Source organism: Nelumbo lutea, chromosome 1, assembly GCF_056320005.1.
Source record: "Nelumbo lutea isolate HS-2025 chromosome 1, American lotus-T2T, whole genome shotgun sequence".
Lineage (NCBI taxonomy): Eukaryota > Viridiplantae > Streptophyta > Magnoliopsida > Proteales > Nelumbonaceae > Nelumbo > Nelumbo lutea.
Genome location: NC_142684.1, coordinates 58,034,880 through 58,051,086, shown reverse-complemented (window position 1 = coordinate 58,051,086; position 16,207 = coordinate 58,034,880). Strand labels below are relative to the sequence as shown.

The 16,207-nt window shown below is 38.6% G+C and overlaps 1 protein-coding gene across 2 annotated transcripts; it reads left to right on the top strand.

The window, feature by feature from the left end:
• Positions 1–9,242: 9,242 nt before the first annotated feature.
• Positions 9,243–12,340, top strand: XRI1 (x-ray induced transcript 1). Of its 2 annotated transcripts, none has more exons than XM_088963620.1 (9): positions 9,243–9,536; positions 10,267–10,322; positions 10,409–10,531; positions 10,634–10,773; positions 11,075–11,138; positions 11,222–11,321; positions 11,408–11,448; positions 11,544–11,627; positions 11,718–12,340. In XM_088963620.1, the coding sequence occupies exons 1-9, from the start codon at positions 9,532–9,534 to the stop codon at positions 11,993–11,995; spliced, it is 891 nt and encodes a 296-aa protein (XP_088819746.1). In that variant the 5' UTR covers positions 9,243–9,531; the 3' UTR covers positions 11,996–12,340. The 2 variants fall into 2 exon arrangements, with proteins under 2 accessions (XP_088819746.1, XP_088819747.1); XM_088963621.1 differs by having other exon boundaries at positions 9,399–9,536; positions 10,409–10,525.
• Positions 12,341–16,207: the final 3,867 nt, after the last annotated feature.

The window sequence follows — 16,207 nt, the reverse complement described above, 5'->3', positions numbered from 1 at the left end:
AATCCACTACTACAATGAGGTGTTTCATATTCCCAATGGCGATGGCTGGGGGGAATGGTCCGGGGAGGTCCGTTCCCCATTTTGCAAAGGACCATGGATTGCCAAGGGCCAAGAGGGTCATCGTAGACCGATGGAGGATGTTAGAGTGTCTCTGGCATCGATCACACTTCTGTACCAGCTCGATAGCATCCTTCTAAATGGTCAGCCAAAAGTATCCTTGCCTAAGTGTCTTTTGTGCTAGATCTTTGCCCCCAAGTGGTTGCCATAGATGCCTTCGTGGATCTCTTAGAGTACATACTCACCCTCATCTCGGTGGAGGCATCTAAGGTAAGGAAAAGTGAAGGATCTTCTATATAGCTTGTCTTCAAGCAGGGCGTAGCAGGTTAACTACTGTTGGACCTTCTTTGCTTCATTCTTGTTGGATGGAAGTTGTTAGCATTGTACATAGGGGAGGATGGGGTCCATCCAATAGGGCTCAACTTGGATGGGATACACTTTCTTCTCTTCAATGTTGGGTCGTGCTAAGTTCTCAATGTGTACTATGCAGCCGAGGGCCGATCACGAATAGCTTACAAGTTTGAACAAGGCATCGGCTCTTGTGTTCTCAGCCTGTGGGACCTAGTACAGGGTGAAGTGTTGGAAATGGTTGATTAATTCTCGGACTTCAGCTAAGTACTTAGCCATATTTGGTTCCCTAGCTTCATATTCCCTGTTCACTTGGTTTACAAACACTTGTGAATCACTGAAGATCTCAAGGTGCCTGGCTCCGAGGTCTTCGGAGAGTTGTAGGCTAGTGAGCAAGGCCTTATACTCAACTTCATTGTTGGAGGCAGGGAAGACAAACCGTACTGCATACTCTAACTTATTGTCATCTGTGGTGAAAAGTATGAGGTCGGCTCCACTTCCTTTGGCACCAGAGGATCCATCCACAAACGAAGTCCAGGTGGGTCAAGGCCTTTCATCCTCTTCAGGGGCCTGGCCGGGGGCTTGGCTAAAAGTGCATTCGACCAAGAAGTCTGCCAGCGCTTGTGCTTTTATTGCGGGACTCGGCTAGTAGTGTTAGTCAAACTTTGACAACTCGATGGCCACTTGGTTAGCCAATCTAAGATCTATGGTTTGTAGAGGATTGACTTGAAGGGTTGGTTGGTTAGTACCAAGATGTTATGAGCCTGGAAGTTGGGCCTTAATTTTCTAGCCGAGACTACTAGTGCGAAGGCTATCTTCTCCACTTCTGGGTACCTAGTCTTGACGTCACAGAGGACCTTACTGACATAATAAACTAGCTTATGAATTCCTTCATCTTCTCATACTAGAATTGAGTTGATAGCCTCGTCCCTGATTGAGAGGTACAAGAAAAAGGTCTCTCCTAGGAGGGGTAGCGTGAGCAAAGGAGGCGATGTTCTAGCACTCTTCTTTCCATTGGAAGTCCTTTAGCTTCTTGATAACTTGGAAGAAAGGTATGCAGTCGCCGGTTGACTTTGACATGAACCAGATGAGGGTTGCAATTTGGCCGGTCAATTTCTAAGTTTCCTTGATGAACCGAGGAGGCTCCATGTCAAGTATGACTTGTATTTTTTTAGGGTTGGCCTTTATGCCTCGTTGAGTGACCATAAAGCCTAGAAACTTGCCCAAGGTGACACTGAAGGCACATTTGTTCGGGTTCGACTTCATGCTGTACTTCCTTAGCACCCCAATGGTCTTGCCGAGGTCCGAGCTGCGCTTAGCCTTTAGGATTTTCACCATGTTGTTGACATAGGCCTCAACATTCCTCCCCATCTGGTCCTTGAATATCTTACTTGTTTACCAGCCATTGGTAGGTGGTTCTGGCATTCTTCAATCCAAATGGTGTTACTTTGTAGCAGCAGGTGTCGTGCTCGGTGATGAACAATGTCTTCTCTTCATCATCAGAGTGCATGTTGATCTAGTTGTACCCAAAGGAAGCTTCCATGAAGCTTAATAAGTCACACCCCGTGGTGGCGTCGACAAGGTGATCAATTCTTAACAAAGGAAAGTTGTCTTTTTGGCAGGCCTAGTTGAGATCTGTGAAGTGAATGCATATGTGTCATTTCCCATTAGGTTTCTTAACCATGACTACATTAGACAACCACTTAGGGTAGTGTACCTCTTGGATGAAGTCATCATCAAGTAGCTTATCCACCTCCTCTCCGATGGGTTTTCAACACTTCGGTGCAAATTTCCTCTTCTTTTGTTGAATCGGCATACAACTCGGTTCCACACTTAGCTTATGAGTAATGACCGAGGGGTCAATTCCTAGCATATCAACGGTAGACCAAGAAAATACGTCTGCATTAGTTTTGAGGAAGCTTACCTATTAAGTGTGTCTTGAGGGAGGCATGACTGGACTCATATTGTCTTCCCAAGCTCAACATCGTCTAGGGGAAACAATATGAGGTCTTCGGCCAGCTAGCCTCAGCTCGCTGGTTAATTGCTGAGGTCGAGTCCTTTCAGCGGTAAAGCTTCATTGTTCTTGCCTTTTAGTGCTACAACATAGCACTGTCTGGCAACTTGTTGGTTCCCCTTGTCTACTCCCACACCTTGCTCAGTAGGGAACTTTATGGCGAGGTGAAAGGATGAGAAAACCACCTTGAGTGAATGAAAGGTTGGCCTACCTATGATGACATTATATGGGGAGCCTATCTTCATGACCAAGAACACAGTCATTCAGGTAACTTGCTGAGGCTCGGTCCCTATTGTGATTGGTAGGGTGATCTTCCCTTTGGGCTTGATGACTACTCCGGAGAACCCATTAATGGCACATCTACAAGTTGGAACCAATCCAGCATCAGTTGCATCATCTCAAATGTGTCGTACAACAAGATGTCAGCCGAGGATTTATTGTCCACGAGGATTCTCATCACCATGTAGTTGGTGATAGACATAGAAACCACCAACACATCATCATGGGGCAATGAGACCCCTTGCAAGTCTTCGTCGGAGAAGGAGATTGTGTCTTTCGGCCTTGGCCTTTTAGGCACCAAGCTCTAGATGTTGTACTACCTGGCGTATGCCTTCTGGGTCGAGGTAGATGTTCCACCCAAGGCTGAGCCCCCAACGATGACTTCAATAACTCCAGGTAGGGGGTAATGGGCCTAGGGCCTGGTCTATTGCTGTTGCTGTGAGGACAAGGCTCCGGCATCACCCCCAACATACACCTTCAGGTGCCCGTGGAAGATGAGGGACTCGGTCTCATTCTTGAGTTTGTAATAGTCCTTGGTATCATGGTCAGCGCCGCGGTGGTACTTATAGTACTTCTTGGGGTTACCACTTATAGTAATAATGAAATACTTTGCATAAAAAACTCCATTGTTCAAAACTTTTTAAAATTCAAAATGGAATTCGAAATTTAAAACTTTAAAGTGTTAATAAACTATGCAACTCTTAAATTTATTTGCCCTATAGATATAAGGTGGGACCCATGCACCAAGATATATTTCTTTAATTTGTCTAATAGTGTGTCATGTGTCCCACCACCTTGTCTTGTGCCACTTTTGGATTTCCTCACTCTAGAGATGAGGTAGGACCCATGAAAATGTCTTGTTGTCTGCCTTTCTATGAATCTTACTATGTTTGCATGGAAAAGCTTTGAAACTTTCATAAACTCATTTCCTCTCCAAACCCCAAATGAAAATGAATTGTTAGAAAAGTGAAAGCATGTGTTATGCAACACTTTGATTCTTTTCTTTACATGGAATTCATTACACATTATAAGGCAAAGTTGGAAAATTTACATGAAATTCATCACACATTATAAGGCAAAGTTGGAAATGTCTTTTCATAGAAAACAATTGCATGTCTTTTTCTTTCAAACAAATATGAAAATATAAGAAGGATGGAGGATGCTATTAATTATTCTTGAAAAATTTGCCTCGTGCATTGTGGGTGAAAATTAAAAGCACATTGCAACACAAAATCGGATTTTTTTTCATAGGTCCCACTTTCTATAGATCAAAGAAATCCAACTCTTGCATTAAACTTGTTTATTAATATTAATGTTGTCAAACATTTTTATTTTTCTGTAGTAGTTGTCAAACTTAAATTGGACTAGATGGTTGGACTTTCAAAATCATGAACTAGCTAGTAGCGAAATTTTTTATTTTTTATTTCTTATATTTTTAGAAGCCTAGAAGCTAAGATTCATTTAATCATCAATAGAAAGCAACAAACTCACCCAAATTGGTTGACAATGAAATCCGGGGGGAAGGACATAATTGGCTATCTTATGGCTCATAAGACTTGTAAACTAATGAGCCAGAATTAGAATTTCTATTGGTTATAGAAATGTTGACATAGTTAACCTTATTAGACTACCAGAAGGGCACACACCATGACAAGTACAAGTGAAAATTATTAAAGGATTATACATGAAAATATATTGGGTATATAACATACAGCTGTGTAATTGGGAGGTAGTGAGTAGCCCCTTGAACTTTTTTGCTTTGTGACAAAGGCCCCATGAACCTCTGGATTTTTCACCTTGCCCCCTTTGTTGGCATATCGTCATCAAACTATATGAGATGTTTTGTTAAACATTTATAAAACACCAAACTACCTTTTTGCTATTTTGTAAGATCATTTTGCCCTTTTCACTTAGGGTTTGTTTGGTTTGAGGGAATAGAACTCTGGAATCGGAATCGGAATGGATCATTCCGTTTCTGGATGTTTGGTCGATCGGAATGGGAATGAGTAGGCGGAATGCCATTTCTCCATATGGGGGAATGTCCATTTCCGACCCCCTCCCCCAGAATGTGATTCCCATTCCGCTATTAGTTTCCTTTTTTTTTTTCTTTTTGGATGTGCAATTTAGAAGGAAGATGCCGCGGGTAGACTAGAGTTTCACCTTGGCAAGAATCTCCCCAAATTTGCCACTCGTGCCTTTGTCGAGAACCTCAAAGTGTTTGAAGGGATAGGAAATCCATCACATGGATGCCCAAAGATTGCAGAATAAGGGGGGCAAATTTCAAAAATTTTTCTCTCCCTTCAACTGGGAATTGAATTCCCTATTTAGAAAATCATATTTTCAATGATCATTCTTGAACCATAAACTGAACCAGATCTGAACCAAAAGGAGTAGGGAGAGATAATACCTAGTACATAGAAATAATATCTCTCAATGGAAGTGTTCACGCCCAAGGTAGGATCCAAAATCTTCTCCCACTGAAGATGGCGCAGTGTAGGGTAGAGCAGAATCAACAGTGTTCTTCCAAAAGAACTTGATCCTTCTCAAGAATCACCTGGACGGCTTGTGAATACAACTCCCACCAATCTTTTCTCCAAAAGATTGGAATCAAGATCCAATCTTGATTTCTCCCAAGGAATGGAGATCAAACTACTGTAGGCGGCGGCTACAGGAAGGAGGCGGCAAGAGAGTATTTGCAGGGTGCAGAATTCTCTCTTCTGTGATTTCAGCTCTGAAGACAAGACTATTGCTTGTGGTTGTCTATTGTTTGCTTGTGATGAGATGTCTAAAGGTTGCCGCCCCCTCTTCCTTTTATAGACTTAACAGGATCAGCTCCTAATCTCGTTAGGAGTTGCTAACCCAAATCATATATGGATTAGAAGTCCCTTTAAGATAAGGGACAACCCTTATCTTATCTGCAGATTAGATCAGCTATCTCCTAATCTAATTAGGAAGTTTCTAGATCTAAATCTTATTTAGATCTTGGACTCTCTAAGTGGATAAAGTGTGGGCCCAATCCTATCAACTGATCCATCTCGGAATTCGCCCCTTAAGTGACTAATCAAATTAGCCCAGTTCGAAATGGGCTTAAGGCCCATTTAAGGTTATGTATTCATTTAGCCTTCCAAACTGTTGCCCAGTTGGGCTTCCTTGTACACATCAGTCACATGGGTTCATCACAGCCTTTGTTACAAGGCTGGCCGAATACACTGTTATAGACAGTGCACCCCCTGAAACCCATCAGATGGGCTCTATGGGCCCAACACTTACCCTAAGTAGTCCCTGGGCCAAGCCACCTTGTAACACCCAGGGACTGTGGGCAGATGCAAGATTAGCCCATCAGGTATTATCCTCAATGGTCTTACACTTAACCTCTCAGCACATAATGATCATACACTGCCCGACAAGAGAGGACCTCTCCCTCGGCTGTAAGGAACAATGTTGCACTCTCTCAAGTATGGATCCTAGGAATTAAAACCTTTTTCCAAATCATTTCGAAATCATAATTTATATACTTTTATATCTCATATAAAATATATTTTGCAAAAAAAATCTCAACGATTGAAATCGACTGCCAACAGTCTTGGTTTCCATCAGTGAGAGTGCATCCCCGATCATTACCTTTATCGGACAAAGGGGCTGATCCTGTCACTATGATCACCCACTCAGATGAATTCTCAAACTATCCCAACATACCCAGGTTTTGACCCCGCTAAGGATCTCACTGATTAGTACATCAAAGACAGCCTAATCCGACACCCAGTGCAGTATCAAAGATTCAATTAATCCTACACTATATGTGCCTAGGATCTCACCCCGGTAGCTGAGACAAGCCACCCCAACTAACTTAGTGGCACCACAGTGTCAGCCTTGTCAGGATAGGTCTCCCCAGACCGACCCACTGGCTGTGAAAATTCTAAACTAACACGAGTCTCATTAAGTGTCCAGTTTAAGGGTATTACACAGAAACATACCAAGGGAACATGAATCAAATATGCACTTTTGTTTATTTACAATAAACTCATAAAGTACATCATTTTGATTGAAGCTAAGGGCATACAAAACTGTCTAACAGTATTAGCACCTAAGTGCTACTGCTAAGGGAGCTGCTTCGATATGTTATAGTAACACACCTCCTTTCTTGGCCCAAGAAGGACAACGCGTTTGCTAGCAAGAGCAGCGATGTCAAAGCAGGAGTGAATTTCAAGACTGGGATCGACCATTTTTGCCTTCAACTGGCGGAAAAGGTGGTTATCGACGGGGTGGGAAAGAGTTTGGGGCTGCCGGAGGTTGAGAAGAGGTGACAGGGTGATGATGATTAGTTTCAGGGGAGGTTTCAAATGCAACAACTGCCTTTCTGGAGGTTGTTAAGGATTTAGAGGGTGATAACGTGTGGAAGGATTTTATTGCTAATTACCCTCCAAAATCCCTAGTCAGTCCATTCATGAGCAAGTATGGGTGGATTAACAATGAGACAGAGGAGATGTTTGAAGAAGCGGTGGATAGCTACAAGCAAAATTTCTGAATTTGCTACAAAATTTTCATGCATTTTTTTGAATTTGCTATAAAATTATTATAATTTCTGCATTTCCTACAAAATTTCTGCAATTTCTACATTTTTTGGAATTTTCATGCATTTTTTATTTTTTTATTTTTATTAAGGGCAAATTGGAAATCATGGCTGATTCCGATTCCAACCTCTTGATGAAACAAATAGCATCAATCGGGATTTGATTCTGATTCCTGTTTCAACCAAACAGGTAGGGGAACTAGACCATTCCGATTCCAATTCCAAGGGATTCCCATTCCGATTCCAATCACAAACCAAACGGACCCTTAGTTTTTTTTTTTTTTTTTCAAAAATCCTAACTCTCACATGTTTCTATCAACTTCCTTTCATCAACAAAGTTCATCTTGAGAATAATTTATGCTTTAAAACGGTATTATCATTTGTTCCTATCAGTCCAAAAAATCTTAAATGGCCAAGTTATTAATTTAATTTTAAGTTAACCCCATTAGCTGGTTAAGAGGCAAAATAATGGAATCTAGATGTTTGCCGGGGGGGTTCTTTATCGCAAAACAAAATTTTAGGGGTTAAATATTGCATCCTTCTAAATGTAGAGTGACTATCTATAATTTTCCCTTTAATTTTTGAAAGAGTTTTCATTAACTTCCTTAAGTGCATTAACTTATTGATGATTTAAAGATTAAAATATTTAAATGACTACCTTTTATAAGCATTAATAATTTAATATTATGGATTCCACCAATATACTATGCCGAATTTAAATGATTACCTTTTAAAGAAAAGCACGTATTGGCATCATATAAAGATAATTTAAAACTATTTTCTGCTATTTTAAAATTTTTAGTTATTACATTTTCCTTAATTAAATAATCAAATGCACCGATTAAACCATTTAGCCTACGACCCACTGGCCAAACAGGTTCTACGTCCGGTCCGGTCTGATCCAACAACAACCAACATAGATTCATGGATTGGCTAGTGAATGAGCTGGGACCCATTTAAAAGCTAATCCTCACACAAGAACAAGCGATCAACGGTTAAAACTTGAAAAAGGCTTCATGTTAAAATGTACTGAGAATTGTACAACCTGACTGCTTGGAGTTGCAGACAAAAGAGCAGCAATTCTTGGAAACTTCATCCTGTGGGCCGTATGAAAGGACATGTTTTAACGGGTCCCACCTTATCTGCATCCAAGAACACGAGGAGTTGCACGGTGTCGTTGTTTGCAAGCATCTCGTTAAGGTCAACCCATCTCGCGGCCGATCTTAACAGGAAAGGAGCAGACATCCCAAGGCGAGGGCGTTTATGCCATTTCACATGGGGCAGCAACGGTCCATTAGTAATTGAGCAATGTGCCACTACCCGTGTTTTTGGATATGTGCTCCTTTCGTGACTCCGAGGGTAACGTTCCTCTCTGCTGGTCAATGGTCCAAAAGATTTCTCAACGGCCCGAAAGGTATGTGTCTGTCCGGGCCAAACCCGAATACAAAATGGAGCGATTTAGCAAATTTGGATGGTCGCTAAGATCTTGTATCATGGACCCGTCGACTATATGATCACAATTATGTTTGGTTTCATTGCCCTAAAAATCATAAAATCAGCACAAGTTCAATGCCAAAAAAATGTTTTCCACAATGGATTTTAAAACCTTGCTTGGTTAAATTATTCATCAATAAAACTTTTTTTTTTTCGGATTATGTGAGCCATCTTGAAGCATGTTTCTCAATTCAAATGATTTTATCTTTTAGAGCCTTTAAAAAACATAAAATCATTTCTATTTCATTTTAGATTTTAAACCCAAACAATAGCATAAAATCATTTTTACTTTTTAGCTTTTCAGATATCGGATTTTAAATTTATCAAAGGCCACCTAACAGCCCCATAAGTTAGAAATGCAATTAGACCTGAAAGAGTAAATGGGGCTGTATATGAATCCATTTTATCCACCGGATGCGGGTCTAAAATTGGTCTACACTCTACATTGGCTTATACAATCCACATCCCACCAGGCACCAAGCCGAACCTGACCTAGATTTTAGCCGAGGAATTAGCCACGTGCTACGTGTAAAGATTCGGATCTTCGTATATCGGGTCGGATCAAACAAGTCCTACTCTACCGAATCACAGGTACGCATGCGTCTCTCTCCTTTATTTATGACAGTTACTTGAAGAGGGAAGAACGAAGCAGTCTGCTCTAGGGTTTTACTCCAGCAGGGAGCAGAGATCAATACATACTCAACCGGCGATTCAACAGTTAAGTCGACGTTACAATCCCTGGGAACTGATCTTGTTGGTCTAAAACAAAATGGAGTAAGTTTAAAACTCTTGATCATCTTGACTTTGTTTGTTTTAAATTTTTCTGGAAATTGCTGCTGAATCTCTGAAAATCTCGCCGTTCCTTGGAATGTACTCGCTATAAACTGTTTGCATTGTGAGTTTTTTTTCGTGCATTTTGATGGGTTAAATTTTTCTGGAAATTGCTGCTGAATCTCTGAAAATCTCGCCGTTCCTTGGAATGTACTCGCTGTAAACTGTTTGCATTGTGAGTTTTTTTTCGTGCATTTTGATGGGTTAATCTTGCATTTCTTTGATGTTGATGAGAAATGTAGCAAGTAGTGACTTAAATGGGATTTTGTATTTCCCCATTTTTCTTACATTACTTGGGTGTTGATTGAGTATTTTGTTTGTGTTTATGAAGATTTCGGTAACTAGTGAGTTGAACCGAGATTATTCATATTTTATTTTCTGTTTTTGGTCGTTGTTTTGTATCCTTTATCTTTTCTCTTCAAAATTTTAGGACAGTCAAATCCCGCTTTTTTTTTTTTCCTTTTATCAGTATTTGTTTGTAACATCTATTTTGAGTTGATTTTGTTAAGTTTCTATCACGATGGATCTGCCTGGAGATTGAATCCCAGTAATTTTCACATTTTTATTTGTTCTAGTTTTAGCTTTATTGTATTAATTAATTATGGGTTCTGCTTCAGTTTGATTGACTGAATCTTTTTCTTCTCCTTTTTTCTTTCCTATGAAATGGTTATAGCGAGCCATGGGAATGGAAAAGTGATGAATATTATATCCAAAAGGATTCTCATCTCGGTAAGTCCTCACAATATTTCTTCTGTTAGACGTACAACATTTTGAGAGGGTATCTTATGTGGAATCAGTCAATTTGTTTGGAGCAGACACCTCTCATTATCTATGGGATGATGTGAGCCAGAATGAAGAAGATCTATCCTACATGTTTGATGAAGCAACCCCAATAAAGGCTTGTGGAGATTTAGCATACCATGCTGCTGAAAGTGGGAGTGCGTTATTCCTCTTTTTATTTTGTAATATTTGCTGCTTTTGTGTTTACAAGTTTAGTTGTATTGCATATTGACTTCTTAATATGAACGAATGTATTTCAGAAAATGTGAACAAGGAACTGGAGGAATATAGAGAGCCTACTTCCCAAACAAAGAGGCGGCGGATGCTACAATTCAATACTCAAGTTATAGATCCTTGCTTTTGTAATGAAGAGTTACCATCTGCCTTCGTAAAATCAAAGGTCAGTGGAGCATCACAATTCATTGATAAAATTTTACATAGAGTTAATTATTGTTATTTTTTATCTGTACATTATTGGTTTATTTTTTTTTCATATGGGTTTTATTTGACCACCAAATTAGGGAAAATGATGCATTTCATACTTATTTCCTTAATGTAGGTTGAAATATGATTGCACTATAATGGATATGCCATCAGACATAGATATACTTGTATTTTTTATTATAGAAATGTCATTCTTAATTATTACAGTGGATATGATATGCAAGATGGGGGTGTTATGTTCTTCACTTTTTGTGCAGGATAGGGAAGATTCAATTGAAGAAGCTTTACCTCAAAGTTCAGAGTGGATTTCAGAATTTACAGGTTTCTCTCATAACTTCTGTTGTCACATGAATATTGTTGAGCTGAAGTGAAGGCTATTCTAATTATTTCATTGGTGCAAGTAGATAGGTTTACCTCTGGGAATGAGGGCCTGGATCAATCATGTGAGGGGTGGCTTGCCAATTGCTTTAATGATGCGGAGATGCATTTTAGCTCTGATGATATGTATGCTTCTTTCAACTTTACATTTTTATGCAATCAGTTTGCACCTTCATTTGAATAATTTTTCTTTTGATGCGCATGGGCTGCAGCAATGTGTCTGGGTTGCTTGATGAGCAACTTGATATTTCAGGTATTTCATATATCTTCATTCAATTAATCAATAATTAGACTTATTTAATGGTGTCTTAACTAAAAATTTTTGACATACAATATTTTTCTCCCTAGAGTTCTGCAACACCCCTCCTGAAGTAGAAGAACCTAATGTTGTGCAAGAATGTGCGACCCCATCTCCTCGGAATGTTTTTAAAGGTACTAATCTGTTTGCAGTCTTTAATTTTTAGTTTGTGCTGTTCAGATTTCAAAGGAATCGATTTGAGAGTTCCCATTTGACATACATAGGAAGGAAATTGTACATGCGGACGCCCACAAAACTTGCTTCTTCTGTTGCTTATCCATTTGCCCTCATCAAACCATGTGGGATCCATGGAAATGTAACTCTGAAGGACATAAACCAAAGGATACGCACACCACCATCAAAGTCAAAGCACAATATTGATGATGACTCTTCTGCTTCTTACCCCACTTCAGCTTTTTCTGGAAAGCCTGTAGTTGTTAAAACCAAAATTTGCACGGAAGGAGGCAAAGGCAGCATTACAATCATGAGAACCAAAGGCTGAACTTATAAGTTTTCTTTTATTTCCACCCCATTTTCTGTGGCTTCTCTCTCCATTATTTTTGTTGTGAGGGTTATTTTTGTATAATTTCTGAGGCCAGTTTAAAAGTTGACATTGGGGCTTTTTGAAGGACAGTTGTTGGGATTCATCCAACAATTCAATGTGTTTATATTCAAGTGGTTTCTAGGAGTGAGATCACAGCTGATGTTTATGTATGCAATTCAGAACTAGAGTAAGGATCTTAATGTCTTAGAGATCCTTTTACCCACTTTTGGCTTTGGCAAGTTATAATTGTGCTTTCACTATATTTCATAATGTGCAAAGTTCAGAGTACCTTTACTTGGTAAATCTTGTGGCCTTGTTATGTCTTTGTGCTTCTTATTAGTTTTACACATATTTTGCAATGCTACTTTGATGTTTGTTATAAGATCTGTTTGGACTTTTCAAGGCCAAAGTAAGTTGAGATTTGGCTGTTTGAGGACTTGAAAAATCATGACAAGAAATCTTGTCTAGAACTTGGTCTTTATGGGGTTCATTTGGTTGTTATATGTAAGAAAGTGAAAGAAACTAGAAGAAGATAAACAGTAGGAGGAAAGAAAATATTTCTTTTCTTGAAAGTGCTTAATTTGGCAAAAAAATGGCAATTTCAAAAGAGTTGCAGGGATGGGGCCCACTATTGTGGGTTCTCTCCACTTTTTTTTTTTTTTTTTTTGAGAAATGGGTTTTATCCACTTTCTTAGACTGACCAAATGCTTGTTTTAGGGTTTTCATGGCAAATTCTAGAATATTTCTCGTTCTCTCATTTTCTGGACAATCAAACTTACTGATGTAGTCACAAGAAATTTGCTGAGAAACATAGTATGCTATTAAGTATAAGTCCATCTAGTTTTATCAACTAAAATTTGCATTATGATTGAAAGTTGTGTAAATATTTGGCGAAGGGGAAATATAGGAGTAGGTTAAATACATTGGCAATCAAGAAATATCTTCCATATGAGAGATCTAGTGGGCTGAAAAATCTTATGAAGTTGTAAAATCCCCAATCTAATCCTTTTCTTTGGACATAAGAGAGAAGTTCTACACTTGGATTCTTAAAGAGAGAAAAGATCTAACGTTGCATGGTATAAATCATTGGAGATATTGTGTTTTGAAAATTCCAAGGAGATGATCATTCTTCTAACTTCTAAGAGTCCTGCTCTGACCCCCGACCAAAAAAAAACCGAATTTGATGTGTTTATAGATAATTTTGGTTGGGCGTTTGTGGAAATCTTTCTCAAATGTCTCTATCAATAGCTTATTATAACTGAGACTGAATGGGAATATCTACCCTTGACGAATGTATCATGATAATCCTTATTTGAGGCCATATATGTATTCAGTATGAATGATGTGTTATTGAATACATATAGAAGCAGCTTTGTCATGTAACTTGTAGATGACATAATTTTGGTTAATGTGACTAAGAAACTAGAAATGGTGATATGTGATTGACTTATGGATCCCTCAGGTCTAAGTTTTTATATCCCTAACTTTCTATAGTCCATAGGCTTTTGGGTGTCCCAGTGTGCCAATAATCATTTCTTTTTATTTTTTTTGACAAGTAAAATCACTTGCAAGCAACCCTTAGAGAGGCACGAAGTGGTACCTCTCCCTACAAAAATAAGTGTCAATAAGAAAAATCCAGCATGGCTGGCTCATTTTGGAGGTAGCTAAAAGAACAAAATTAAGATTTCTTAGGTTTTACAGTAAGTAGTGAATGAAGAACATAATTTTGGAACCTCTTTCGGGGGGGGGGGGCATCTTTAATTAAATTATAGCTGAATAGTGAGAGTTTGTTTCTATCTTCTTTCTGTACTTATTAGGTTGTCTTCAAGAACATAAAGCAGGGTGGATGATGAAGTAGAGGTGTTCAAATTTAGTACTTTGTGACTAAGCAAACAAACTAAACTAATGGAAAAAATTTATAAGACAGCTATACCTTATGGCTAGAATGCTAGAATGCTGGCAATCAATAAATAATACACCCATTGAAGGGGAAGAGCTAAAATGGCACTGAAGGCCACGGTTACACTCTTAATTTGCTAGGAAGAAAAGCCTTAATTGGACTTTTATTGTAAAGAAGGAACATCTATAATTGGCTTAGAAGCTGTTTCTTGTAATGCCTTATTTGTTCCTGGTTATATAGCAATCTTCATTCTTCAAGTGGCTGCAATTAAGGCTATATCTTATGGCTAGAATGCTGGCAATCAATAAACAATACACCCATTGAAGGGAAAGAGCTAAAATGACACTGAAGGCCATAGTTACACTCTTAATTTGCTTGGATGAAAAGCCTTAATTGGACTTTTATTGTAAAGAAGGAACATAATTGGCTTAGGAACTGTTTCTTGTAATGCCTTATTTGTTCCTGGTTATATAGCAATCTTCAAGTGGCTGCAGTGCTGGGTTCTAGGACAGCATTCTTGGATTCCAAGGCCCATGGCTGGCGTAATGATGAATATATAGGTTCACTGTGGTTTTTCGTACCATCTTCCTTTAATTAAATATTGCAATCAGATGCAAATTATTGTACTACGCCAGTGATACACTTTGTTGTGTCCCATTGTGAGTGCTGTAGATTGGCTATGTTGTCATTCCGCATATTTGTTCCCTTGAGTAGTACCTTTGTTTGATCAGCCATACAAGTTGTTGTCTTGGTGTTGTATCTAGATAATGTCCAAAGATTTATTTGTTTTTAACTCGTTGAACTTCTATAACTTTCTGTTTTTTATGTGTTTTCTTTTCATGTCTTGTGTATATGTGGCAAGCAATAGTGATGTCATTTACTGGATCTGAAGTGCTAGAGCTGAATTTTTTAAGTGATAATAATGAGAACAATTTACATTATATTCCCCAATAGTGAATTTTCTACCCAGTATTGCTTTGCCTTTTGCTCTATATTTTAATTGAGTTCTACCTTGATGAATAAAGAATTTGACTAGGAGATTCATGGTTTTGCAGCTAGTTCTCTGACCATCTTGTACCATTTTTGCTTGCAACCATTTAATTAGTTTCTTTTGCATTTTCTTCATTTCTATAGGTGTTTTCTTGTTGCTTTATGTGTATTCTGGTAGTAATTTTAATGATGATGGAGATAACTTTATGACCTGAGAAAATGGGAGCTGGGTAAAGATTACATTAGTTTTAGATATTTTCCTTTCATGCAATCACCAAGGTTTGTTGTTTAGATAGGTTGGTGAGGTTGAGCATTAAAGTTGTTTGGATAGGTTTGTTGAGGTTGAGCATTAAAATTGTTTGGATGGGTTGGTGAGTTGATCTTCCCAAGGATTTGAATTTGCAGGCGTTTTATACAGCTAGGATTTGCATCCATACTTGTGAATGTGCACTTTTATGTTTGTACTTATAGGCGATGCATTTTATTTTTTGCATCCAAAAAATGAAATGGAAATTTGCAATACCCACTTTCATTCTCTTCCATACAAGTAGGGGACCACATCATTTATTTCCTATTTTACTCCTGACAAAATTAATTAGAAGTTGGTTTCAAAAAATAAATATATAAATAAGTAGAACCTGAAACAAAAAGGAAACAGGAACTGGTTGTGTGGTAGACTCTGGTAGTATGAGATGAGCTATGAGAGGTGGTGCAAAAGGAATTGGAACAACTGCATCCCTACTTTCTCCCCATTTGCACTACAAATAAACCAGAGAATGAGCTTATTTATGAGAAGGTATACTTTACAAGTTACTGTTAGATCTGAAGTTATTCCACTGTTCCAATTTGGGCTTTGTGACTTGTGTGAGGAGAGCATTGGGTGGTCTGAGTTATTGCACTGTTCCAATTTGGTTGTACATATTTTTTAAAGCGATATAACGGTCCGGATCTGAATTTGGTTATTCTTGGTTGGTGACAACTGACAAGGTTTTAATATTGATCTACTTGTATGGTTGTATTTATTTATGTTTTGTCAAGTTAGCAGGGTTCTCATATTTTAAACATTTAGTACTGAAGAAATAGTATAAGAATTGGATGTCTGGGATGTGAAGAGCCTCAGACTTTCACATGGCAGATGGATGTTGAGGTCGTTGGTTAATCCATTCACAGATGGTTTTAGTTCTTATTTAACTGAGGCCCTGTTTGCTTTTCGGGAAGTTACTCGGATAAATGCACACTATTCAGGCAAGTGCATTTACCCATATTCTTTTATTTCTTAG